Source organism: Calonectris borealis, chromosome 1 (assembly GCF_964195595.1).
Source record: "Calonectris borealis chromosome 1, bCalBor7.hap1.2, whole genome shotgun sequence".
Classification (NCBI taxonomy): Eukaryota; Metazoa; Chordata; class Aves; order Procellariiformes; family Procellariidae; genus Calonectris; species Calonectris borealis.
In genome coordinates, this window is record NC_134312.1 from 124,684,046 (window position 1) to 124,711,906 (window position 27,861).

The 27,861-nt window shown below is 38.7% G+C and overlaps 1 protein-coding gene across 4 annotated transcripts in view; it reads right to left on the bottom strand.

Moving 5' to 3' along the window:
* USP9X (ubiquitin specific peptidase 9 X-linked) overlaps nucleotides 1-27,861 on the bottom strand; it is a 109,609-nt gene that overhangs the window by 55,917 nt on the left and 25,831 nt on the right. For 3 of the 4 annotated variants that reach the window (XM_075173969.1, XM_075173963.1, XM_075173985.1), the window contains exons 2-13: nucleotides 27,098-27,351; nucleotides 25,034-25,179; nucleotides 24,655-24,734; nucleotides 18,423-18,535; nucleotides 17,442-17,660; nucleotides 16,159-16,274; nucleotides 15,657-15,908; nucleotides 15,442-15,580; nucleotides 13,688-13,840; nucleotides 8,572-8,676; nucleotides 6,840-7,046; nucleotides 5,787-5,923 (exon numbers count right to left, since the gene is read on the bottom strand). In XM_075173969.1, the coding sequence (XP_075030070.1) occupies nucleotides 5,787-5,923; nucleotides 6,840-7,046; nucleotides 8,572-8,676; nucleotides 13,688-13,840; nucleotides 15,442-15,580; nucleotides 15,657-15,908; nucleotides 16,159-16,274; nucleotides 17,442-17,660; nucleotides 18,423-18,535; nucleotides 24,655-24,734; nucleotides 25,034-25,179; nucleotides 27,098-27,193 (1,763 nt within the window). In that variant the 5' untranslated portion in view covers nucleotides 27,194-27,351. The remainder of the gene's footprint in view (nucleotides 1-5,786; nucleotides 5,924-6,839; nucleotides 7,047-8,571; nucleotides 8,677-13,687; nucleotides 13,841-15,441; nucleotides 15,581-15,656; nucleotides 15,909-16,158; nucleotides 16,275-17,441; nucleotides 17,661-18,422; nucleotides 18,536-24,654; nucleotides 24,735-25,033; nucleotides 25,180-27,097; nucleotides 27,352-27,861) is intronic. The other variant, XM_075173977.1, reaches the window with a different exon arrangement.

Genomic DNA, 27,861 nt, shown 5'->3' on the forward strand with positions numbered 1-27,861 from the left:
AAATTCCATAATATGCAGAGCTTTCCAAAACAGCTTGAAAGAGGCACTAAAACACAAATTGTGTTTTAAAAAAAAAAGACCCAGACATTTGTCAGAGAGAAAACAAAATGGATGGAAGCATGGAGAAAGAAAACATACAGGACTTCATATACCCAGAAAGAATATCCTCTGTTTTCACTTTGAAGAACTTTCCAATTACACTTCCTTCCATCTCTGCCAACCCTCCTTGCTCGGTATAAACCAGCAGCAAAAACAGCAAAAGATTGGATGTCTCTATTTTAGTGGCTACCCGAGATGTTACCTCTAGATAGAGAGATGCATTTACAAAGGATAACAGTAAATAAGAATATTGACTATTTGGGAAATGCATATAATGAAACAACTAAAGGAACAAGCAGAAGCAAGATGGGGTATTTTGCTGAATCAAGCTATTGGTGTGTGTATTCATATACTCATAATATTATGCATTTGTACCAATGTTACAAAGTATCACAAAAGGAAAGCATTATCAGCAGAAGACCGATAATAAATAAATCCTCTGCACTAGATATTTTTTACTTTTCTCCTTTCTCAACCACATGCACAAACAGTAAATTTGGACACATGGATTCATCTTGGTTAGCAACTACTTCTAAAAGTTAAATAATTGTAAGAACTAGAGTTATGAGCTATGAGTTGTGAGTTGTTACATAGTATTTGTAAGCAACATGTAAAATGTTATTTTGATCATCTGCTAGGATGGAGTCAAAGGCAAGGCAATTAGAATCATAGAATCATAGAATCATATAGGTTGGAAAAGACCTCTAAGATCATCGTGTCCAACTGTCAACCCAACACCACCATGCCCACTAAACCATGTCCCTAAGGGCCTCATCTACACGTCTTCTAAATACCTCCAGGGATGGTGACTCCACCACTTCCCTGGGCAGCCTGTTCCAAGGCCTGACCACTCCTTCAGTAAAGAAATTTTTCCTAATGTCCAATCTAAACCTCCCTTGGCGCAACTTGAGGCCATTTCCTCTTGTCCTATCGCTGGTTACTTGGCAGAAGAGACCAACACCCACCTCGCTACAACCTCCTTTCAGGTAGTTGTAGAGCGCGATGAGGTCTCCCCTCAGCCTCCTCTTCTCCAGGCTAAACAACCCCAGTTCCCTCAGCCGCTCCTCATAAGACTTGTGCTCCAGGCCCTTCACCAGCTTCGTTGCCCTCCTCTGGACACGCTCCAGCACCTCCATGTCCTTCTTGGAGTGAGGGGCCCAAAACTGAACACAATATTCGAGGTGCGGCCTCACCAGTGCCACGTACAGGGGCACAATCACCTCCCTACTCCTGCTGGCCACACTATTTCTGATACAGGCCAGGATGCCGTTGGCCTTCTTGGCCACCTGAGCACACTGCCGGCTCATGTTCAGCCGGCTGTCAACCAGCACCCCCAGGTCCTTTTCCCCCGGGCAGCTTTCCAGCCACTCTTCCCCAAGCCTGTAGCGTTGCCTGGGGTTGTTGTGGCCGAAGTGCAGGACCCGGCACTTGGCCTTGTTGAACCTCACACAGTTGGCCTCGGCCCATCGATCCAGCCTGTCCAGGTCCCTTTGCAGAGCCTTCCTGCCCTCCAGCAGATCAACACTCCCGCCCAGCTTGGTGTCGTCTGCAAACTGACTGAGGGAGCACTCGATCCCCTTGTCCAGATCATTGATGAAGATATTGAACAGGACCGGCCCCAGTACTGAGCCCTGGGGAACACCGCTCGTGACCGGCCGCCAACTGGATTTAACTCCGTTGACCACAACTCTCTGGGCTCGGCCGTCCAGCCAGTTCTTTACCCAGCGAAGAGTGCACCTGTCTAGGCCGTGAGCCGCCAGCTTCTCTAGGAGAATGCTGTGGGAGACAGTGTCAAAGGCCTTACTGAAGTCCAGGTAGACCACATCCACAGCCTTTCCCTCATCCACTAGGCGGGTCACCTGGTCATAGAAGGAGATCAGGTTGGTCAAGCAGGACCTGCCTTCCATGAACCCGTGCTGGCTGGGCCAGATCCCCTGGTTGTCCCGGACATGGCTCGTGAGCACCCTCAAAACCAACCGCTCCATGATCTTCCCCGGCACCGAGGTCAGGCTGACCGGTCTGTAGTTCCCCGGATCCTCCCTCCGGCCCTTCTTGTAGATGGGAGTCACATTGGCGAGCCTCCAGTCGTCCGGGACCTCCCCAGTTAACCAGGACTGCTGGTAAATGATGGAGAGCGGCTCGGCAAGCTCCTCCGCCAGCTCCCTCAGTACCCTCGGGTGGATCCCATCCAGCCCCATAGACTTGTGAACGTCCAGGTGGCATAGCAGGTCATTAACTTCGTCCTCTTGAATTATGGGGGGTTTATCCTGCTCGTCGTCCCTGTCTTCCAGCTCAGGGGGCTGAGTACCCTGAGGATAACCACTCTGACTACTAAAGACTGAGGCAAAGAAGGCGTTGAGTACCTCAGCCTTTTCCTCGTCCTTGGTGGCAACGTTCCCCCCCGCATCCAATAGAGGATGGAGATTCTCCTTGGCTCTCCTTTTGTCATTAACATACTTATAAAAGCATTTTTTGTTGTCTCTCACGACAGTGGCCAGGTTGAGTTCTAGCCGGGCTTTTGCCTTTCTAATTTCCTCTCTGCACGACCTAACGAGATCTCTGTACTCTTCCTGAGTTGCCTGCCCCTTCTTCCACAAGTGATAAACTCTCCTTTTTTCCTGAGTCCCAGCCAGAGCTCCCCGTTCAGCCAGGCCGGTCGCCTTCCCCGCCCGTTCTTCTTGCGACACATGGGGACAGCCCGCTCCTGCGCCTTTAAGACTTCCTTCTTGAAGAACGTCCAGCCTTCCTGGACCCCTTTGCCCTTCAGGACTGTAATTGTCTTTAGGCACAGCAAAAAGCTAATCTGAGAAGATTTTCTAGCATGCTTTCTAGAATTGAAGAAAACTCCACATGCAACTATAGAATTATTCCTTAAGCATCTGAGGTTTGGCTAAATGATTATGTTGCCATTGGGACATATTCCTTTAGTAATAACTTCAATTTTTCATGCTCCTCAGTTAACAGCAAAACTCATCTTTTTGTCGTGTTTCTACTAAATGGATAAAAAAGCCAATATATAAGAAGAAAAATAAGCGTTTTGAAATGGGTGCCAAAGTACTTTGGAAATACTAAAAAGGACATTTAACAGTTAGAATGCGTGCTTATTCGCTAGAAAAATATTGGCAAAGTGACAAAGGCAAAATTCCAAACAACTTAATTTAAATACATTTTTAAAAAATTATTTATTTGCACATATAACTTGCCCAACATAATACTGCACATGTAACTCAGCTTTTGAAGTTGAGAGTTCTTCTACTAGACGGACAAATGCTATGTACCATTAAAATCAGACATTGAAAGGTCCAAAGAGCAGTGACCAGACCCAGCAAATTCTACTATTCAGGCTAAAAAGTGACTTGAAGTTAGCATCATTGTTGCCTTATAGCACTAACAAAACCCTAAACTCTTACAAAAGGTCCTCTCAACGTTCAGTTAATTCTTCTGGGCAAGTAATTTAGGAGACCAATCTTATACTGCTTGAGTAGATACAGGTCAAACCTAAGTGCTTGAAATTGGTCTACAGTAAGCTCTACCTCCATCAGCCAACACCGAGAAAATTAAGATGATTAATCATCTGTACACTAAAGGTCAGTATGTTGAGTAATAAAGTTGACTATTCCTTAATATTAGTAAGTATTCTTGCACCCGTAAGAATCCTTGCAGCTAAGTAAGAATTATTTTCTTATGCTGTTGCAATTCTGGTTAAGCTAAACTTCCCAAAACACATACCATTTCTTTGTGGTCAGGGAGTTAAATTTTGCCAAAGCAACTGTATAACCAGTTCGTCACTTTGCTCAACTGCATGAATAACTAGCAACAATTAAATCCTCCTCCTCAAAAGAATCTCTACAGTATAAGATAAATTATACTTATTTTTGCAGCCTTAGTTGTTCTGGACCAAACTTTTAATTGCCAATGACAATCAACTGAACCACCTCAGAAAAGTACTATATAGATTATGGAATTAATGTTGCACACAAAAAGCTCTGTGAAATGTTTTTGAGGCTGTTGACACAAATATTTGTTTTGATCTATTTTTGATCCAAATTCTAGAAGGATGCTAGAGATTTAAGGTTTAAGTCAGATAAGGTAAACTGATAGGAACAGGTATTAGATGCATGCATTGCAATTTCCAAACTGTATCAATGTTAAGAGTCATCAGAAAACTCAGAGGACTGGAAAGTACTGATTACTTCAAAATGATGTTTTCGCTCACTAGGTTTCCCAGGCACCTGGGCAGTAATACTACCTGATTAAAAAAAACTCCCTCAACAGTATCTTGCTAACAAAGGCTTCTCCACAGGAAGAGGTCTTTGTAAGTCCCTTGATTAAAACCTTTAATTCAAAGTTTACTTTCCTGCCATATGTGTTTTCAAATTCTGCGTAAAAATTAGGTATTATCACATAGTGCAACGCAGACTTCCCTGAAATCTGAGGAATGGAAGAGATAGTCTGATAAAAAAAAAAAAGGAGAGATATTCAAAGCCATTTAACTCTACATATACCATACCGGGAACCTAAATTTCCACAATTAAAAGAAGATAGGTTCCTCCCAAGATTAATTCAGAGCAGAAACCTAATCAGTGCCTTGAATGAGCTCTGCTTCAATAGTTACCTAAACCAAAGCCTCTTTGTTAAGGCATTGTGCTAAAAAGCATCCAACTTGAACAAGTACCACAAATAACCAGCTAGCTACATTTGCCTAGATCTTACAGCATGTAAAAGGTTAAGGACTCCAAGACACAGAAAACAGACTTATCTGCTAATAGACAGGTAACTTTGTAATCTTGTTGGAAAAACCTCAAACAATCATTAATGTGAAACTGTAAAGGATTAAGTGTCATGTGAATTGAGAAAGATGCTGCAAACTAAATGAATAAAGAAACCTGCAAAAGCCAGGAATGCAATATTATCACAGCTCCTTAAAACAGTATGAGTTAAGAAGATAGTGCTGTGTAAGCTAAAGGCTTATTTTCTTCAACTTTCCCTGCCTTGATCCTTCCTGTAAGCACACTGCAACAGCAACATTGATTTGAATAGTTTACCTGTTTACAAGAATTAAAACAAAGAAATTATGCAATACTGATAAGTAAACAACATTTTTCTGGAGTTTGTAAAAATTCTGATGTGGATACCAAAAAATGTTAGGGACACAAAATCTCAGATATGGCTGTAGTGAGAAGACATTTAAAATAATGAAAATATGCATGTATATTTTAACAAGTCCAAACAGACAATGGCTTTTTTCTTTTTTTCTTCCTTTTAAAAACAAACAAACAACACACCCCACTCCCCCCCCCAATCAAAAAAAATCCACAATAAAACAAACCCAACACATTTCTAATCTCTTCCATTCAGGAGAGAGAATCAGTAGAGTATTTTTCCCAGAAAAAAAATCATCATTGATTTCAAGTAAATAAACTACATGATCTGTATAAATTCATTGTCAAAGAATAGGGATTAAGAAAAGCATGTTTGAGGAAACAGTTAATGCTCTTACCGAACCTAGGTGTCTGAATTTTTAGAGGCTATGTATACACATTAAGACAAACTCAAGAACATCTTCAAATACAGCTTATGATTTCATCTAAGCTTTCCCTACCTCTTGTAAAAAATTCTTAAAATTTGCCTCATTCCAACCCATTCAACTTTTAACAGACAAAATTTTATTTGCATTCCATTCTTACCTCAAGTTTTGTGGTGCTTCACCAAACAAACTGCAAATTTCTCTAATTTGTTTCAGTGCAGGAATGACCCATTTGTCATTTGTGCGAAGCTCTTCTATAAAACGATCTATCCACTGGATCTTTTGTGTATCTCGATCCTTAAAGAACAAGCGTTTATAATCAAAATCAAATATACTGCAGAAACTATCATCATTCCCTTAACTTTGTCTTGAAGACAGAACAGAACATACAAAGCCACACAAATATGAGATCAACTGAGTTCATACAAGCATAAGAAAAGTATCTGAGCAGCACTAAATGTTGGCAGAAGCTATCAGTATGTTACAAATTCTCTGTCTTCAAGCACTCAAGCATTCAGTACGTGTTTAAGAAAACCTGTAGGTAGGTAGGATCATCAGTGTTTAAATGATTTGCTCTTTCCCTTCTTTCATTTATGTCTACTCACTGGTACTCAAGAGTAAACTGCTATAAAATATCAAGAAACAATACGAAACCGTTTCTTAACAACTAAGAAACAAAACCTGCCAGTGGCTGTCAAGACAGATAATGGATTAATTTTGAACCACAATGAATTATTATTCCGGCAGACTTCTGCAGAAGTTTGGGTGGGGAAGGAGAGCGTGTAATAGTTTTCACTGTCCTTTGCTAGGTCCTTGCTAATATTACACAAGACATATAAGGACTTACTGAAAAAAACCCTCAACCCAAACAAATTAGCATAATCGAGTTCAGAAAAAAGCAAAGACTGCTTTTCCTTTCTCCCTATTTACTTTATTAGGGTTCTTTTCCAATTCTTCCAATGTGGTCATTACAGTATGTCACCAATTGCAACAAGACAGGCAAACTGATATATTTCACTCTCTCCAATTAAAGCACTGTGTTATTTAAAATATGTCCCATAACATTTTAAAAATATCTGGATGTTGGTAGAACAATATGAAACTACAATAAGGAACACTTTTGTTCAATTACCAAATCCCCTGAATTTTTCATAGGGGATAGAAGGAAACTGTCAGTGACTGATTTCACAATAGAACATACCAGATTACTCACCTGTGAACAGCTGTAATCTAAGATTTTAATATGGGCACTAAGAGCCTGGTCCATAATATCAACTGGTACGTCATCACTATGAGCCAAATTCCACAAAAGGTTCAGCACTTTGTGTGCCATCACACCATCCTTGTCATCCTCTGCAAGACGACGAATTAACTCAAGTAGTTTCTCACGCTGTTTCTTGCTTGCATTTGTCCAACTTGCCTAGGAAAAAATTTTATCTGATATGAAAACCAGTCTTCCTTTTTTTTTTTAAATTCCACGCATAACCTGCACCGTTAACAAATGATGCAACAATAAATTGATGCAACTATATAAAGAACTTTCACATTAATTTATTTCATTAAAAATAAATAGCACATTAGATCAACACATAAGTCAGACACAACTGAATAGCTCCTCTAGAGTTTACAACTAAAGGGTATTCAACCTGAGACTTAAAAAAAAAGGATCTTTATTTCAAAGTAACAGATGTGCTTATAAAAGTTAACATTACCATTAACAAGTTCACCAACAGTCAAAATAGATCGGACTCAGCTGTTTCTTGCAAATGCTTTCTCAAAACTCTTGTGCTTATACGACTTCTTAAATAACTTAAAATCACTGAATGAGTAAAATTTTAGTATCACTGGTGCCTCTTAATCTGACTGAAACAAATGTCCTCTGCATTAAGTTAACCTTTTTCTGAGTAAGTTTCCAATATAACATTACTTCATATCCATCTCTCAAGGTCAGACACAACTTGCAACATTTACACATAGAATTCCTGAGCATTTAGTTCAATATCTAGATTACAGAACATTAGACCCGTATTTACCAAACTAGGAGACCGCCATTAACTGGAGCACAAATTGCATGTAAGCCACAACGTGACTATAACGCGTTTATCTAAAAACAGAAAACTGAGTCTACAAAGCTGGCTTGCATTTTCTAGTACAGCAGATCACCTCCTAAAAGTGAAACAGGTAAACAGGCCAGATAGTACCATTACTGGAAGCTACAAATGTTAATGTTAGCATACATAGAAAGCCAGTGAATAACAAACTTTCAGAAACAAGTTGTTTTGCGATTTCAATCAAATCATTATATGTTTATAAACATTCAACATTATTTTCCTGAGACTGTTTCATTCTATATCTATGTCAACCAGAGAAAAAATTATTACAAGATAAAGAGGAAGTCGGGGGAGCGGGGAACGGAAGTCCTTGATCTCCTCTACTTAAAAGGTTGAAAGTAGCAATGCCTGGTAAACTTGATGAAACCGACTCTAATGCTAGGAGAAAAACATTATTTACTAGACCACCAACACTAAGTAATTTGGAACAAATGCAAAAAGGTATTTAAGAGAAATAACTTCTTTTATTTGAAAAATTCAATATTCCTAGGATTGCTAAACATCACTTTAATACTAGAGGCCTCAACAGATGTACATTATCCAAAAGCATTTAAACCAGAAAAGAAAATTGTCAATTAAACTAGCGTAACTAATCTTTGCTTTAGACAGGAAGTAAACCTAAAATCTCACAATGAATGCTCATTAAAGAATAGCACAATCTAGCATTTTTAATATTAAATATTACAGACTGTTGTTATACACATAAAGAAGTCTTTTAACACAAGGGAACTGGCCATATCTAAAATAAGTAGAAAGCAGACATTGAAAGAGTCACAAGTCTGTATCCAACTTTACAACCCATTTCCTGAATACAGTCAAAACATGCATAGTTACCTTAAAACAATCAAACAGGTGATCAAGCTGTTCAGGAGAGAAATCCCAAGCTAATTTTGCAAGGAGATCATGTACATTTTTTACAATGGCTTCATGTTTTCCTGCCTGTAAAGAAGACGAAAAGAATCCACCAACATTTGTAGCAATCCATATTAAGTCAAGCAGCAAGATATCCTACATCATTTTTACAAGAAGACTGTTGTAAGAAGACTGGTGGCCAGCACGAACAGCTGATGCTGTGGGAGCAGCATGGCAAACTGAATAGTTTCTTCACAGGGAAGTCACAATATTTACATTTCCCTTGTATGTTTAAGTATGTAAGTGTGCTCTGTGCATGCGCACACAAAAGTATTTATTTAGAATGTAAATACTGCAGTGTCACAATATGTTTTTAACAAAATCATGCTGGGACAGCAGACAAAGTCTAAAAGGGTATTTTAACGTACAAATCAGTATTTTAATTTAATGTCAGTTTTGGGGTTGTTGGTTGGTTGGGTTTTTTTGTTTGTTTGTTTGTTCTTTTAAGAAAAGACTCAAAATCCACTTCCTCAATGAATTTCATCGAGGTGTTTTAAGCTGTAAAACAATTTTTAGTATTTCCACATAGTTTCTCAGCCTGAAGTACCTCCTTTGTGCTAGTGGATTCATGGACAACTAAAGCTTTCTATTAAAAACAACTTGTTGGCAGACAACATTTTAAAGTCCAGCAGCTTATAAACTTATGAAGTCTAAGAATCAAACAACTAATGGCAAGATGTCGAGTTATATACTAGACACTGTTTTAAATAAGAGTTTGGTGTATATCACAATTTTGACATTTAAGGAGGAAGACAATAACGAAAAACCAGCTAGCTCAATTTTAACTCTGGGCAAGAAGCAAATTTCCTTCCTACATGCCCAGGCTGGAAAATGCATCCCATACTTTAAATCTGCATTCAAAACCAACAACTTTGGACTATGTGAATCAATAGCTGATTTACTGTAGAAAAATTTCCTGTAAGTGTGGAATAAAAAATGCAAAACAAATACCTAGAAAACAAACTCTGATGTAATTAATCTTGTACAATATTAAAAATGCATGCATAAGCAGTTTTGAAATTCATTTCCTTCTAAAAGCTTCCATCAGTAGTTCACTTAAAAAAAAGAGACTAATAGCTGTGTTACATGCTATGCTGTAAATTCTTTATAGTGTGCCATAAATTTTTCTTTTAAAAAGTGATTTTAAGTAGCGGCATTTATTTTCATGTTATGAGTCAGATTATGAGAGAGGGAATTACTAAACCACTTATTCCACTTGATTTTGCAAATCATCACATAATTTTTTTCTCTGACCAGACCCCTTCCTGGATAGAAAGAAAAACAGGGCATACAGGGCAGAAAGAGTATCTACAATATAACAAATAAAAGGAAAAGTATGCACAGTTGCTGGGGGAGGGGGGCAGAGCAACAAGACTAAGAATAAGGCATATAACAATCTTGTCTTGAGAGGTTTTTAACAGACATGGGGAGGCCCTTAAGAACAGAAAAGGCTGGGGAAGAAGTACAAGATAGCAGGAGGAGGCAAGGAACCTGGTGTGTGAACTGTCAGCTTGCTGTGCTGAAACAGGGAAGCACATGTCAAGTTCTAGTTAAATGCTCCAGAATGTAAGTAATGAGACTCCAACACTCTGCAATCTTATTTCTTGTCCAGCTGGATCTTTCCCTGGAACTCAACAGGCTGCAACTTAATGCTTGCCTTTAGAGACTTCTAATGTTATTCCTTGAATCAAATACACTTCTATTTTGCGAGCACTTGCTTTGTAAGACACAAAAACACTTCAATAAAACTTAAAACTTATGTTGCCTTCTAAAGGCAAAAGCAGCGTGATTATATTACTTTTCATAAACCACTTATTTTTATTCTAGTTGTATACTGAGATTCTCAGGGCACTTTTATACCGTCAACTGTAAATTTGTGCGTGCTCACCCTCTAAACCCAGGCAGCAACACAACAGCTCTAGCCTGAAAGCAAAACCACACCATTGCTGCACTGAGCCAGAGCTAAAATAGCCTCCCTGTTATATAAAGCTACACAGTAAATCAACGCCTCGCTACTGAATTTCATGTTCCAGCTGCTCTTAGAAGCAGTCATTTAATAAGAACTTTTAAAAACTACTAAACAGGGAGTAGTGAAGTTGGTAAAAATCATTCTGTATTAGCAGATTTTTGTATTCTTACCTTTTAGTCTATTTTAATTCCATGGCCAAAGCCACAGTGAAATCATCTACCCAGATACTACTTACTGAATTCAACTTCCACACAACAAAAAAAAAAATACAGGGCAAAGCTGCAGGAAGTGCACTGTGGCAATTACCTAACTGAATGCCAGGTATTTGAGAGCACAGGAGATTTATTCCTACATTTTTTTTGCAACTGTTGGGGTGGACTATCCCTACCTTCTAAGGGTTGCACCACTTGTTCACACTTTTCTGGAAGGCTTAAGTTTGACTTAAACTAGCCTATCCACATGTCCCATTTCCAGGCACTGTGAGCAATATAATTGCTTGGAAGACTTTTTTCCAAATTTCAGATTTTTTTTTTTCCTTATAAAAGGCGAGGCTCTAATATAGCCAACACAAGCCTATTAAAAGCAAACTAACTTAGAATCATAGAATCATTAAGGTTGGAAAAGACCTCTAAGATCATCGAGTCCAACTGTCAACCCAACACCACCATGCCCACTAAACCATGTCCCTAAGCACCTCATCTACACGTCTTCTAAATACCTCCAGGGATGGTGACTCAACCGCTTCCCTGGGCAGCCTGTTCCAAGGCCTGACCACTCTTTCAGTAAAGAAATTTCTCCTAATGTCCCTGGACGCAACTTGAGGCCATTTCCTCTCGTCCTATCGCTAGTTACTTGGCAGAAGAGACCAACACCCACCTCGCTACAACCTCCTTTCAGGTAGTTGTAGAGCGCGATGAGGTCTCCCCTCAGCCTCCTCTTCTCCAGGCTAAACAACCCCAGCTCCCTCAGCCGCTCCTCATAAGACTTGTGCTCCAGGCCCTTCACCAGCTTCGTTGCCCTCCTCTGGACACGCTCCAGCACCTCCATGTCCTTCTTGTAGTGAGGGGCCCAGAACTGAACACAGTATTCGAGGTGCGGCCTCACCAGTGCCACGTACAGGGGCACGATCACCTCCCTACTCCTGCTGGCCACACCATTTCTGATACAGGCCAGGATGCCGTTGGCCTTCTTGGCCACCTGAGCACACTGCCGGCTCATGTTCAGCCGGCTGTCAACCAGCACCCCCAGGTCCTTTTCCTCTGGGCAGCTTTCCAGCCACTCTTCCCCAAGCCTGTAGCGTTGCCTGGGGTTGTTGTGGCCGAAGTGCAGGACCCGGCACTTGGCCTTGTTGAACCTCACACAGTTGGCCTCAGCCCATCGATCCAGCCTGTCCAGGTCCCTCTGCAGAGCCTTCCTACCCTCCAGCAGATCAACACTCCCGTCCAGCTTGGTGTCGTCTGCAAACTTACTGAGGGAGCACTCGATCCCCTTGTCCAGATCATTGATAAAGATATTGAACAGGACCGGCCCCAGTACTGAGCCCTGGGGAACACCGCTCGTGACCGGCCGCCAACTGGATTTAACTCCGTTCACCACAACTCTCTGGGCTGGGCCATCCAGCCAGTTTTTTACCCAGCAAAGAGTGTACCTGTCTAGGCCGTGAGCCGCCAGCTTCTCTAGGAAAATGCCGTGGGAGACTTCTCAAAGTCTTATTATCCCCTGCAGACTTCTTACAAAGACAGTCTGGAAAGGTCTACAGATCACAAGCTGAAAACTAACAGTATGATCACAGACCTTAGTTCAAGTAATCTGTGTATTACTCTGTCACATAATGTAATTTTCTAAACAGGACTTGGGGATAACAAGAAAATAAAGAGACTTTCTTGAGTTTCAGCCTGTGCAGTTACTATCATGCTGGAACGGAAGTCTAGAGATTATGAAGTTAGTTGAAACACCACAGATCTCACGTCACCCCTCCACTACATCACCTGTAGTCCCAAGTGCTTTAAACGTAATCTGAAAATAGCATGCCTGAAAATAGGGACACCTGGATAAATCCACTTAAGCCAAACTGTTACAGTTTCAGAAGAACATGAACACACGTAAACTAGGGATATAATCCTACCCAATTCCTGTATTAGCCCTTGTCATGGTATAACCCCAGCTGGCAACTAAGCACCACCCAGCTGCTCGCTCACTCCCCACCCCACAGTGGGATGGAGGAGAGAGTCAGAACGGTAAAAGTGAGAAAACTCGTAGGTTGAGATAAAGAGTTTAACAGGTAAATCTTTTGCTTTACCTACATAGCCCCATATAAGCTACTATGAAGAAATTTAACTCTATCCCTGCCAAAACCAGTACAGTCCTCTATCTTGGAAACCAGATTTAGCCTTCCGACACTTGAAAAACTGGCCTAAGGGCTTACTTGTACAATTAAGTTAGAGTTTCACTACCAATTACTTATGAACAAGGATACACGTACTCATGCAAAAATAATTATTTTGTCTCTTCAGCTGCCCTTTATGTGTGCTAAACTCATGTAGCCCACAGGTAGGAAGCCCAGTTTCACCAATCATTTAAGTAAACAAGCCAATATTGCAAAATTTGTAATTTTTCAAAAATAATCATTACAACAAAGGAAAGAATTTGCTATTATTATAAGCCTTATTAGTAGAACTCTGCCCAGGAAAAGTTTATGCAGCTGTGGTGAACTCAGAGATTAGCAATACATATTCTTAATGCATTTTAAAATATTAAGTGTTCATTCATAATCTAGACTTTGCTCAACATTGGGAGTTCCCTGATACTTAAAAGGGATAATCTTTGCACCGCATTCTGAACTGTTCCTTTAGTCTTTACCTACATGTGTAGTTGACCTCTTCTACTGAAGACATTTGAGAAGACAATTTTGAGATCCAGGACCCCAAAAAAGAACACTATTTGATTTCCAAATTTTCTTTAGTTTTGTCTAACACCAAGCATAAGAAGCACAAGTCGTCGTCTTCTCAATACATGACACAGAACAAGATCCCTCTTGCGCAGTAGCAGGCAAGCAGTTGAATTCTTTACCTGTGCAGCCCAAATGTTGTCAAGATCCTGCAAAGTGAGGGCTTTCTCTTTGATGACAAAACGAAGAATTTTCTCTAACTTCTCTACATATTGAGGTTGATGAAGACTATCTCTCAACACGATTGATAAAATATTATTCTGCTGGATCCATTCCTGAATACAAAAAGAAAGTAGTGCCATCTCAAATTATTGAAGTGCTGTCACTGATATTTAAGCTAAAAAGAAAAATTTCAACCTGTTACAGATCAATGACTTTATATACAATATTCTAATTGGGAGAAATGAGAAAGATGCAGCACAAGAGGACGGTATTTATCTCTAAATTTCACTTCTCTTAAAAAAAAAAACAGTACTTTAAATAATCCAATATGCTAGTCACTGTGATATCTTAAGGGGAAATATTTTTTCAGACATATTAAATCATGAACTCAAAGCATAAAAGTGTTCAAACAACTTCAAACATAAAAAGCCAATGGGAAGAACAGTTAACTCTTCTATCCAAGGAACAAAATTCTTCTCTTCCAATTCACAATCATTAAATATCAAAACCAAATTGTTTAAGACACTTCCAGCTTTACTGGTATGCCTACAGCATATCACATAAAAAGGGCATAAGCAAGAACTGAAATATAAAAAGGTTAGATTATTTAAATACTGCCACTTATAGGGTTTTTTAAAATGCTTCTAATTGAATTAGAGGCAAATATTGCAATTTTTTTCAGTGGTGTCATTGACACAGTCAGATTAGGGTCATGTATTTTTTGTTCCAACTGAAGCAAAGCAGTGTGTGCTTTGAGCACTGAAAAAGAAAACAAACACACACGGCATCATACCTTCCAACAGTGTCCCTGATTACAGACTTACAATATTCAAGCTAGTCTCGTGAAATACTTACATCTAGAAGTTTTCATTTAAAAACAGACATGTTGTCTGAGATGCCAAACTACAGGAAGTATGTAAAAAAAGAACTATTTACTCCTATTGCTTTAAAAAGTCAAACTTTTTAAATGACAGAAGTCATTCTTTTTTTGTCAGCAGTCCTTTTGCAAATTATAAACCTCACAACAGGTAGCCAGTCACAAAGATGGGGCAGAATAGTGCAAAAATCACTTAACACAACTAATCTTCACAAAGATTAAGAAAAAATTGTCCTTACTTTACCTTTATAAATGATCATTTTAATAGTTCCCTACATATGCACTCAAGCATGAAACAGTAGTCAAAGTATGTAAATATCAAGTGAATAAAATAAAAATGTGGTATCTAGAGCTTTCTGTACCAAAGAACCCAGCTTCTGAAATGTGAAAAACAGACTAGTCACTTAGAACTCTAATGAGAAAAAATTACTTGAAGCACAAAAATCAGACTAAATCCTTATTTAAATGAACATTCAATTTTTAGGTACAGTGGCACTAGAGTTTCAAATGAATCGCACCTGTTTTATCTAGGTGTGTGGGTTTTTTTTTTTAAAAACACTACATAAAAACCATACTATTCAAGGATCCCCTTTTAAAGTGTGCTTTTACAGCTTACAAATAATTCTCAACAGCAGCTTTGAAACAAATACAGCAACTTTTCATAGAAAGACTATTATTAAAATGACTTATTACCATGATGTGATACCTACTGTTTATAACACTAGATATGAAAATTAGCAGTGTGCAGGATCCATAATATATAGGTACTTCTACAAGTAAAGTAATACGGAGGAAGAAAAATCTATTCAATGAATTTCAGTGAAGAGGAGAACTTACTGCCATTCTTTCAGCTGTAAGCCATTCTTCCTCTTCAGGATTACCATGTCGATGAGTATAATATGACACACTGGATATTACTTTGTTAACTTCATTTAGTGCATTCATTTTACCATTGAAAGAAGAAATTTGTAACAACCTGCAAGAGAAATTAAATGTGAGAAGTGTGAAAAAAGTGTCAGAAGTAGCATATCATATTAGGAGCAGCATCTTACCTAAGTATCATTTTTAACCTAAATATTTCTAAGTTTTTTACAGTTTCTTCTTGTCCTGGAACTCTTGAAGCTAAGTTCTTCAGAGATTTGATTATCATTGACAGAGCATCATTTTTGGCTTCATTCTTTGCTTCTTTTTTCAGTTCATCATCTGTTAAATTTTCTAAAAATTGTGGAACCATTTCTATAATTGGAAGGAAATATTTCTTCACTGTATGTAATGTTAGAAATTCGTAACATTGTCCAAATGGCCTAAGAAGAAAGAAAAACATGATCAAAGTGCCATAATCGGTAGTTACGTAATATTAAGATAGTAAGGAGCAATTCATTCAAGAAACTCAAGTCTGTTCACAAGCACATAAAATATTGAAGGTAAACACAACTAGTTAAGAGATAGAGTGAGGGGAAGTGCTTCAAGAAAAGACTAAGCTTTGTGCTAACATAATATTTCACTTAGTCCAACTTCTCGAAATATGTAAATTCTTATTTTTAAACAACTTACTTGATGAGAGCTGCAATTATCTGAACATTCAATGCTGATCCGCTCATGAAGCGATCATGCAAGATCTGAAATCCATTTAATGTGCCAAACTTGTTGATAAGATCGACTAGCCAACCCTGCAATATAATAAACAGTTATTTTCTGACATTTACAAATTACCATCTAGAAATACTTTCAAGTACCTGGTAGTAACAAAACTTGCTTTAAAAAAGTCCTTACACAATAAACCGTTAGAAGGTAATAGAATTGACAGTGAACTTGCCTACATAGTTTAAATACTCAGTTTTAAGGAAATGCTTAGAAATAGGCAACACAAGCTTTCCTGTTATCATGTCAAAAAACAGATGCTGTATATTAGTTATTCAAAGAATTGTATCAAATATATAGGAATAAAAATGACTATACTTCAAATTCATCTTTGGCTGCTCAGTTACTACAGAAAGCATGATGATTCTGGTATTTTTTTCTGGTCCTGGATGTGATAATGCTGCATTATAAAAGCAGGAAGAATGCAAAATAACATTCTCCTAAACATGGTTAGCAATGCAAGGAAGGCCAAGGACACCAAGTTATTTATCTTTGGTTCTTACATATCAATAGGTAGCAGTTCTACTAAAAAGGAAAAAAAAAAGGAAGAAAGCAACAAAAATATAATTCGGTTAGCTCCTGAAGCTGTACCAATGCCATTTGGAGCACAATTCTGAAAAATTCAGACACAAGAACCAGAACAAATTACTAATCTGCACTGCCAGTTCAAAAAAAACCAAACCACCACCCAAAAAACCCCCACCAAATCCCCAAAAAACCAAACCAAACCAGAAAACAAACCCCAAAACCACACTGACACTAGGATCCCATGTCCAATTAAAAACACTTCTCCCATCATTGGGAACTATATGAAAAGGGAGATAAAATTCCTACTTTATCACATAATCTCCTCCTCAAAATATGTCACCTACAAAATCATGTTGAGCAAGAAGGTAAATCCATCAACTGGCAAATACAAACGAGCCAATTAACACAGTAGGAATGGCATTCCAATAGAGTTGTGCCAGCTTACCACAGAAACACATGACACAGATTGTGAACCAAAGACTGAAAGTGTTAGAAGGGGAAATTTAACCGATCATGATTTAATGTACAAGTCAAAAACAGCAGAACATCTTAGTGATACAGAGAATGAAAGGGGTTTCCCCCCCTCTAAAAACACCTCTCTATGGCTGCTGTGTAATTAGGTAACACTGCATAAAATTAAAAATACAGGTCTGAAAATGTTCTTATACCTTTGGTGATCGTGGGTCAGGAGGACGGGCATAAAGTTCATCTTCAGCAAGTTGGACTCCTGCAGGAACTGTTTCTGAGGGACGAGTACCATTGTATAGATGGAATTTGCAGTGAGGATTTAAGGCCATGGCAAGAAGTTCAAGAAGGGGAAACCAGTCTTGGGACAGCTTGGCCACACAGAGTTCCACTAGTCGATGAGTGTTGTTAATAATACATCTCTATTAAGAAAAAAACAACAACCAAGAATATGGCAGGTGACTGTACGATGAATATGAACTATAAACTCTGAACCATTTGTACCTAGCATGCAGAGTTGCATAACAGTTTTACAACACTGTACTTTAATTTGTACTTCCTCCAATAAAGGCTTTAAACAAACTTTAAACTATCTGTTTTCAGCTAAAAATTAAATTTAGGAGAAAGACAAATATTTTTGGTTGAGACATACATGAATCACCACTGAACAATTAACTTTTCCTTCTTTCACCTATTTCTCTCACAGATTTTAATTTTCTTATGAAGATCTTCACAGTTTCTAATTTGGCATGTGACTAGCTGTCCAACAGGTGGTTTTTATATTCAAACAGCTGCTACAAACATTCAGAAGTTAGCAGGTTGCTAAAAGCTTTTACTAAAAAAAGTAAGTTTTCATGTCCTAGCATGCACATAAATATAAGCAGTTCTCTAGACATCTGGCCAAAGACAGCCTGCCTAACAAGAGCTGCACTACTGAACATGCAAAGTTCAGTTCCTCCCCATATCACCTCTCATGTTTTATTTCCTTCCAAAAACACCAGAGGCAATAAGATGAAACAATGATAGAAGGATGACTCCCCCCCGCCTCCGCCCAAGAGCCATGTATACAAGAGTTCTCCCAGTTCTCTGTTGAGATGAGTTTCAAAAATGAAAGTCACAAAAAGGCAGTCTCCTTCCTCATTTTAATTACTATGCTTTGCAGAAACACAACTTTAAAAACTCACATGAATCTCAAACTTCCAGCCGCTCACTGCCTCATCTGTAAGGATTTTTGTGAAAGATATTGTTAACCCATCTCGAAAAAATCGCTGGCATGCTTCACTTTTGACATCAAGGCCTATTTTAAAATAGAAAAGAAAAAACCAAACTATTAGATATGCAATTTCATTAGTTGTTACATGAACTTTTAAATATTGAAAGTAGTGATTTGGACTTCAAAAGTTTGGTGTTCAGAGTTTCAGAATTGTTTTAAAAAGAGAAGCCTTGGATGAAGACAAACTTACATAAGCCTGAATGCACAGAAATCTGACGGATCAATGTTCTAATAAAGCCACCTCAACAATTGCGCTCCTTTAGACAATTTTTAAATTACTTTAAAAACATGTGATAAGGTGTGTGGTTTTTTCCACGCTTGTAACACTCAAAGATATAGTAGCAAAAATAACAATAAGTACAATCTTTACATTCCATTCTTCTAGTACCCATGCATTTATGTTCTTCTCTTACTTAGTTGCTACCAGTGAGTGCTACTAAAACTCAGTGAGTGAAGAGGAGAAAGGGTGAGACCTGCTCAGCTTCCCAGACACAACTAACCTGCAAAAATAAATATGAATCCTTCTGTCTCTCACCCTCACTTGAAGTACAGTTTCTTGTAATTCTGCCAGGACCCAATACACCTAGATCCCAACACTGCCGTAAACCTCTGCAGCCACCATATGTCAAGTTTAAAATTAAAGAACAGTGCTCCATAATTTTCTTTTAGCTATTTTAAAACTCTGGAGTTATTTATAACCCAGTATTTCAAGAAATCTGCACGTGCCCTTCAAAAGTTCAGTTAGAAAATCTAAATCGGGCTAAAAGTCAACAGAAAAATATATTGAACACATATCAGTACACACTGGAAACAACAAAAGTCACTGGGCACATTATAAAAAGAAAACTGTGACGTGCCTGCACAGTTTCCTTACAGAACAAGTTTAATTTTCAGTTAGGGAATCTTAGCATTCAACAAGCCTACAGCGTCCAGATTCACAAAAATTATTGCCACCACCACACACCCCCTTCCCCGCAACCTCCTTAATGAGACATCCTGACAGTAACTTCCATTGCTTTGGGAAGGATTGATTTGGGTTATCAAATTGGAGTTCCTCATAGTCACAAACAACTGTACAATAGAGGTTCCTTTCAAAAGTGGTCACAGAACATCTGCCCTGCTTGTTAGTACATACCACAAAGGCTTTCCAAATTTCTGTAACGGGGATTGCTAGCCTATACTCCTACAGTGTGTGCAGCTCTCGAGCAACTCAAGTAAAGCAGGAATCTTTGGACAGCCCCTGTCACCTCCTTGAAAACTACTCCAGTGTTCCCTCTTTTTATCACTACCAGAGGTACATGATATACACTATGCGGCCAAGTATAAAAAACTCCGCATTATCTTCCTATGCACCTTGCAGTCTGGATAGCTGACATCCCTACACTATATGGTAAGTGCTAAGACCAGTAACAGAAGGCCACAAGCCACAGCAATGACAACATGACAAAAGAAGAGAAGATAGAAGGACACTGCCTAAAACTTAGGCATTTGCAGTAAACAAAGGACTTTGTTAAATTAACTCCTCAAGAAGGTAAAGACAACAACTTCACCCTATACAAAACAGAGCACAGGGAAGGCATCCAATGTGGTCAACTTGACCTAAGGGAAATGTTCCTTTCTGAACCCAAATGTAACAGTGAATTTAATTCTTGAATACAAATTTAAAGCAGGCACCCAAGTGATTTTAATGCTCCTTAGAGTACCAGTATACTGCACTGAAATATCTCTCAAACTTTCCAGTACTTCTTGGACCATCTCCCCCCACAATGGTTGGTCAGCTTCAGTCAACAAGACATTTCAAACCAAGTTCAGGAATACCAGAACAGAGTATGTTTCAAAATGTATTGTCCCTTATGTACTTCGCTGAACTTGTAAAGAGAGGGAAGATGTAGAACCTTAGAAGATACTTGTATGACTCCTGGATATACAATCACCTTCTATGTTCTCCCACAATGCGGCATACTGCTGAAACAACAGATGACACTACGGAAGGAACAAAAGCTAGGTGTCTACAAGGACCAGAGTATCATTAAAAGCAGGGTACAGGAGTCCTAGAAGATCGCAGCTTGGGAGAAAAAGCAACAGTAATCCAAAGACAGTGAGAAGAGAAACAGCAATTACACTAGGCACTTGGCATCTACCGCTTGAATCAGATTCAGTATCACTAACTCTTAGGTAAGACCGCAAGCAGCCTTTTTTCTCCATTGTCCAAATTCTGAGGGCAGAGAAGGATAAGGAAGAACACAAGAGGTAAGTAAGCGCATGCAGCCCTGAGATAAGTATTTAGAGAAAAGTTGGAGAAATGGATTATGCAGTGAGGAAAAAAGTGAATATGAAAGCAAAAGGTGATGTGCAACATACAGTATAGGGTAGCTGCAATTAGGGGATTGGAGGAAGAACAGAGGGCCATTTGACTTCTGTATCTGCACTTAAAAGCGGTCAATTTGCCAGATAAACCACGCAAAGTGTATTAACCCTGTCACAAGAGCAGAAACGCTCTGGGTCCACAAAACTTGTCAGTCCAGGTGCAACTGTAGACGAACAAACTTTGATGCATCTGAGGGATATTAACAGTATAGGGTTGGAGCACCAAGGCCCCAAGCAAAATCACCCAGCTCCTCTCCTCCGGGACTTTGGATTACACAACTTTGTAGCTGCAACCCCAGAGCTGATCTGGCTCCACGCACTGGTGTGGCGCTGTGCCAGTGAAGCCCCCCCCAGACCTGGAGCCTATGGAAGTGCAGCACAGAAACCTTTCAGCGGCTTGGTATGGGCTGGCTCAGACCCTGCAGAACTGACAGTGACCTGGAGCTAATAAGCTCTAGGGAAACGCACACTTGCCCATGGGCACAGTGGCTACACATAGCATTCAGATTCTGGCAGACTTTCAGTAATTCTTAATTATCAGGAATATGAGAGTCCTTCTACACCAAGACACTGCACTGGCCCTGCTGTAGTTCATTTCATGAACTACATGAATTGGTTCTAGCCCAAATAGCTGGCTAAGAAACTTTGGAACATGACAACACAAATCTGATGTCCTTGCTTCAGACAGATGGCTAAAAATAACCATTTCAAGAAAATGCAGAAGATACAGCTTCAGTAAGGAACTCAAGAGTGGTCCCACAGAAATGCAGATGGATCATCTAGAGAGAGAGATGGTCTTTAGAGAGGATGCTGGAAACAATTCCCGCTATTGGGCTGCCTAGATTTTGGGTGCACGTGTGCTCATGCACACACATACCCTTTTTTTTTTTTTGAGGCTCTAGGGCCTGCCTCTCTAGTCTTTCCCACTCTGTAAGCCTTTGTAATTCATCAAAAACAAAGGTTTGGGATCAAGGTTGAAGGTTTAAGTTGTGCAGTGAAATCTCATTTCAGTTTAAGTAAGCTACAAATTCTAAAAGTTGCCCTGCATCTCTCTTGTGTGTGTCACATTGAAAAGTTTTGGCAGCATGTTAAAAATTGAATGTAAACATTAGAAGCAATAAAATCCACAACAACAGTGGAGCAGTGCAGAGTTGTTGAGGGGATTTTGAAAGAAGGAGCGGAGAATATTCTAGCCTCCGAAAAAAACAAACCTTTTTTTTTTTTTAACTTTTAAATTTATAGCATCCAACTCACGATGACATTTATTTCTGGAACAAATCTCATTACTCAAAACACTTCATAAGTATTCCAGAATTATTGTGAAGATTGCTATTAAACACTATTTTTCAAATAGGTTTTCTTTTATTAGCAAGTAACTCCAGACTATCACTTGATAGTCTCATGGCTTGCTTAATGAAGAATAATACATTGATGCCTACACATATAAAGATAAACTTCCATAAATAAATGCATCTGCCAGGAATAATGCAAGCTACAGTCTAGACAGGATTCATACTACTCTGTCAAGTTTGCTCCTTGCACCTGAAGGTGGTAACGATAACATTTAATTCTTATGAGTACTTTCAATTCAGTTCAGTTACATCCCTCTCAATTTCAGTTCCTGAAAAGATTTAAAGATGCAAATATCACTCTTAGTTTATAGACAGGGTCACAAAGACAGCAGTTACCCCAGAGTCAATCCAGAATGCCAATGCCGATGACCACTGGCAATGTTAGGAACAAAAGCTACTTAAGAACCCTAACCACGAGAAAATGGTGTTTCATAAAAAAAATAGTGGGCTCTTTTTAGGTTTTGTTGCTTCACAATCTAAATGTCTTAGACTGCAATATAAAACTTATTTAATTCAACAGCTGGTTTTTTTTCCAATTTCTTCTTTCAGTTCTTCCCTTTTGAAACAGAACTCCTCAGATTAAGAAAAATGCCCATAGACAGGTAGCAAGGTGTCCAATTCTAGATCTTACTGAGATAATGGAACACATTTTCAATCTGTTAAAACATGTACACAACAGAATCATTTATATTACTTCTCTCTATATATACAGCTCTGAAACAGTGTTCGCCAACTGAGCACCCTATCATATTTCTTGAGCACTGAAAGTTATTTAAAAAAGAACCACCTTAGCCACCATGTGACTTCAAGTAGCAAGGAAAAAAAATCTAGGATGTAACCATAAAGATAACACGGTTAACAAACAACTATTTCTAACATCTTTCCTTGTTTTCTCCTCAGCCAATAATCCTTGCATACGTACACACACAGGAATTCATCTAGAGGGCAAGATGAAGAATAATTAAACAGCAATGCAGAAGCCCTTTTCAGAATTGGACATCAACAACTTAATAAAAATTGAAGTGCATAAAGCATATGGATAGATTTCCACTGTTTTTCACATCTTCAAGAGGAAAGAGAGAAGACTCTTTGTCTGGGAACTTTCAACTAAGTCTGACGCTTTGGAGAAGTACATTGATGTTAGGAGTAGCCAAAAATCTCATTCTGCTCTTGTTACTTCATTGCATTGACAGTTTTTTGGTTTTGTTTTTTTTTAAAAGACTATTTAACAGCTGGCAGTACATACATCTCCTCTCTCACAAATCACAAGCAGACAATTTCTTTTTACTGCACAGCCTAGACACATAGATGGCTGCATTTTCTTTCCATAAGTTGGCATTTTTTTTGCTCCTGAACAGATGCGATCACTTGAAAATTCTACACTCACCTTAGGATTCCTGCCAGACCTAGCTACATGCAAAGAAGCCAATTCCAAGTGCAACTATGGCTGATAAATCAGTGTTGGCAACAACATGTCATTATCTTATTTTGGATCACAAAGGTGCACCCTAACTTCTGTTTCTCCAGAGAACGCTCCAAAGCAAAAAAGACTTACAGAAAACAATCAAGATAACCCAGAATATCATGACCACAATCAGCTTTTTATTTTTAAAACTGCCTAAGAATAACCTTTATTAACATGGAAATGAAGTTGTCCTGGTCCAGCTATGCAAAAGTAAGGAACAGCCACTTTGCACGTCACTATATTTAAAACACAGCTAGATAGTAAGTGTAGATCTCCTGGAAAAATATTTTGATCTGACTTCTGGTATTACTCAAAACCTGGGGCAACAAATGCTGACCAAAACAGGAGACCAAAGCAACTTTCCAAGAGAACAGAACTTTCCAGAATACATGACGAACTTGTCAATCTGACTAGTACAATTTAGCAAACACATACACAGTCCTGGTATGGAACTCTCCTACTTCCAAGCAAGTCAGACACAGAAAGCAATATGGTAGAATTATTAGTCTAAGTCATGCTGTTTCAAATTCTAATTTTTCTCTAATATTGTCAAAAGTATATATGTGCCAGATTTGAACAAAAATTTACGGCAAGACATTTGGAAAGCTAGATTAGTAACTTACTTTTAAAAAATTAGAATTCTTTGAGTTTTAGTATCTGTTATAAAGACCAAACCCACTAGGTCTGATATCAAAGTGAATACAGAAAACAGGTAGGACAGGAATGACAAGATTTTTATTGCTGTGAGCTTATTCAACTTCCCTACTCGTGCTAAGGCACCTAATTTCTAACTACATTTCTGATCTATGAAGGTTCTGCATACCACTCTGACACAATCTTTAGGACCAGGGTTGTAACAGAAATAATTAAGAATTTTTAAGCCTCCACTAGGGATTCAAAAGAACAAGAAAAGACTTTACACACTGGCCCAATAATCATTAATTGTCTTTTCAGCTTACCTTTTTTACTTAGGTCAATAGCAGCTTCTAGAAGAACTTCTAATTCCCCTTTCGGCAATACAGGAACAACCCATCGAGGCCTATATTCAAAAACAAAACAAACCCCCTTGTATTTCAATTGTGCTTCTTAAAAATTGAGAATCCTTGTCCCTTTGTAGTGCTTTTAATATAGGGTAGGAATATGCATTTTTAAAGGCCCTGATGAGCACTCCATTTTAAAAAAAAACAACTCTGACTTGAGCCTCTTTCTCTTTACAACTCTAACCCAATTAAAAAAGTATTTCAAGAAATCCAGTAAAACAAAGATGCAAGAATCCTGATTTCACTACCAAGATATTTGCACAATAATCTACATCTTCTGAAAAAAGTGTGAAAATACCTGTTGATCATGTCATCCAACTTTGCCAGGTCTGTGTGTGGAAACGCAGGCTCCTCATCTTCAAGCTGAGGTGGAGCATCTCCTTGGCCCTGCTCATCAGGCGGGGTAGCTGGGGAGTTCTCATTGGAAGAATCAGGTGAAGAAGTCTAAAATTGGTATGGAAAATACTTTAAATACTGCCTGCACTTACGTGCCACTTATTTTGGCATTTTTCCTTCACCTTGTGTTTCAAAAAAATCACTTGAAGTAAGTACCTGTCATCATAAAAATATAGTAATATAATTTGATTTCAGATTTATTAACAAAAATTAGAGCAGAAAATGTGCTATATGCTTTCTATCTCAAGAGTTTAAAAATTAAGCTACTTTCCCAGTGAGGAAAGTGGGTTTTTGTTTTGTAACAGACTACTACTTTCAGCAGACCACCTATCTAGAAGGTAAAAATAAAGACTACAGAGATGTTCCAGTTTTTACAAATCTTCTGCAGAAAAGATGACTCTTTTAGGTAGAAAGACGAACCTCAGCAACAGCACAGAAGAAAACAATCATGAAAAACATTTTCTAAAAAAGTTTGCTAAAAATGAGTAATACAATACTACAGCTGGCTACTAACCAACCTCCAAGAACATAATTAGTTAAGCCCATTTTGATGGGCCATACAAAATACAATGCATTTTGTAGATGCATGCTTATTCATATATAGAAATAGAATGAATTGACAATAATAAAGATTCAAATCAGAACAGCAAGATTTAGGAGGGCAAGGAAGGACCAAAACCTCAAGAACGTTTTTCACATGTTGTACTGTGTCTGGTTGGCATGGAGTTAATTTTCTTCACAGCACCCTGTATGGTGCTGGGTTTTGGATTTGTGACCAAAACAGTATTGATAACACACGAGTGTTTTGGCTGTTGCTGAATAGTGCTTGCACAGATTCAAGGCCTTGCATTTCTCACTTTGCCCCCCCACCCTGCAGTAAGTAGGCTGGGGGTGGACAAGAGGCTGAGAGGGGACACAGCCGGGACAGCTGACCTGAACTGACCAAAGAGATACTCCATACCATATAGTGTCACACTTGGCAATAAAACAGGACGGGAGTTTTTTTCCAAGGCAGCCATTGCTTGGAGACCAGCTGGGCATCCATCAGCTGGTGGTGAGTGACTGTGTTTGCATCACTTGTTTCCCCCCCTACCCCTTCACTTATTAAACTGCCTTTATCTCAACCCATACAATTCTCACTTTTCCCTCCCGATTCTCTCCCCCATCCCACTGAGGTGGAGGGAGAGAGCGACGGGGTGGGAGCTTACCTGGCAGCCAGGGTCAGTCCACCACACACGTTCTGAAGAACAATTTACTCTCAGGAGGTAATAACCATTAAACCTTATGGTATTAAACAAATATAATCTTCATACTGAATTAAATGACAAAGTGTGGCTTTTCTTTTAAACTGGTTTGGCTGCACTGTTTAAAAGCATCTTTTCTGGGTTTTTTTCCCCAACAAAAAAGAATTATCACATTATGATGGAGTATTTGAAAGTTTTTTCTTGTTCTTTGAAAGCAGGATAACCTGTTCAACAGAAACATGCTAAGTTGTTCAGGAAGTCTAGCACAATGAACGGAGACCTAGATGAAGCTGGTCTTAAATAGCTGATACTCGCTTGTAAGCAGTTTTATGTTCAGTTCTGCAAAAGCACTTTTTGGATAAACTGAACTCACAGAGGGTAGTTTTACCAATCTGTGGCAGGTAAGTCTACAATGCAGTTCTGAGGAAGCTTCTGATAGTATTCCAAGGCGACTTCTTATCCAAAACACATATGCTTGAAAGAACTATGCTACTGCCTGAAAAGGGAGCATCTTTTGCAATGCAGTGCTCCCTAACTGTATCTACTTTGCCAATAGCACTGCCTTCATCCCTCAAAATCTTTTTGTACTTCCAGACACACACAAAGAAATATTTAACTTAACAAGACATCTCTAGGAATATACAAACTCAAATAATTCAGAAATACTATTTCTAAAGAACTAACCACTCTATTTTTAGACAACTTGATTGTTAATATCATACCTGATTCTGCTGGAGAGGAGGCTGGGACTGTCCATCAGGAGCCTGGCCCTGGCTATCATTCCCTCCTACCGGAGAGCCACGAGTCGTGGCTGTCATACTCGACACAGGGCAGATCTTTGCAATTTTGTCTGCTTATGTAGTTGTTGTGAGAGAAGAAATTATAGTCCACTTAGTAAAGTTGAAGTACCAGCATATGCTTGCCTTAAAAAGCTCCAACTCAAGAACATGCCATCTTGCAGAGACCATTGCATAACCTGAAAAAGAAAAACAATATGCTATATTGACACATACATATAAAAGTAATCTGTACCTCAAAAAGAACACTACAAAACCAAATACACTGCTATGAAGAATCTTTTATTTTAGACTTAGTATTTCTTTTTATTGAGTAGAACTGACATCAGAAGAACGTAACATTTAAATATTTAATTTTTTATTTCAATATTCTAAATAAAAATTACACTGATTATTACCTCTATACCACTGAGAAACTTACATACATCCAAAATGCAACTGTTTAGTCTGACTCTGTTGTCCCTGAATTGCTAAAGTAGATTTTCAATTTGAATTCAAGGTGCTGATCGAGGTCTTTGTAGAAATGACCTGGTTAAAGCATAAACAGCCAAATTTGTCATCTTTTCCAACACTCTTCTCCTGACACTGTCTAACTGCAGATGTCAGAGGGAGTTAGAGATTGGTTCTACCTCAGCTAAGACTAATAGAGACTCTGCAGCCAAACTTCTTCTATTAGCACATCAGTATTT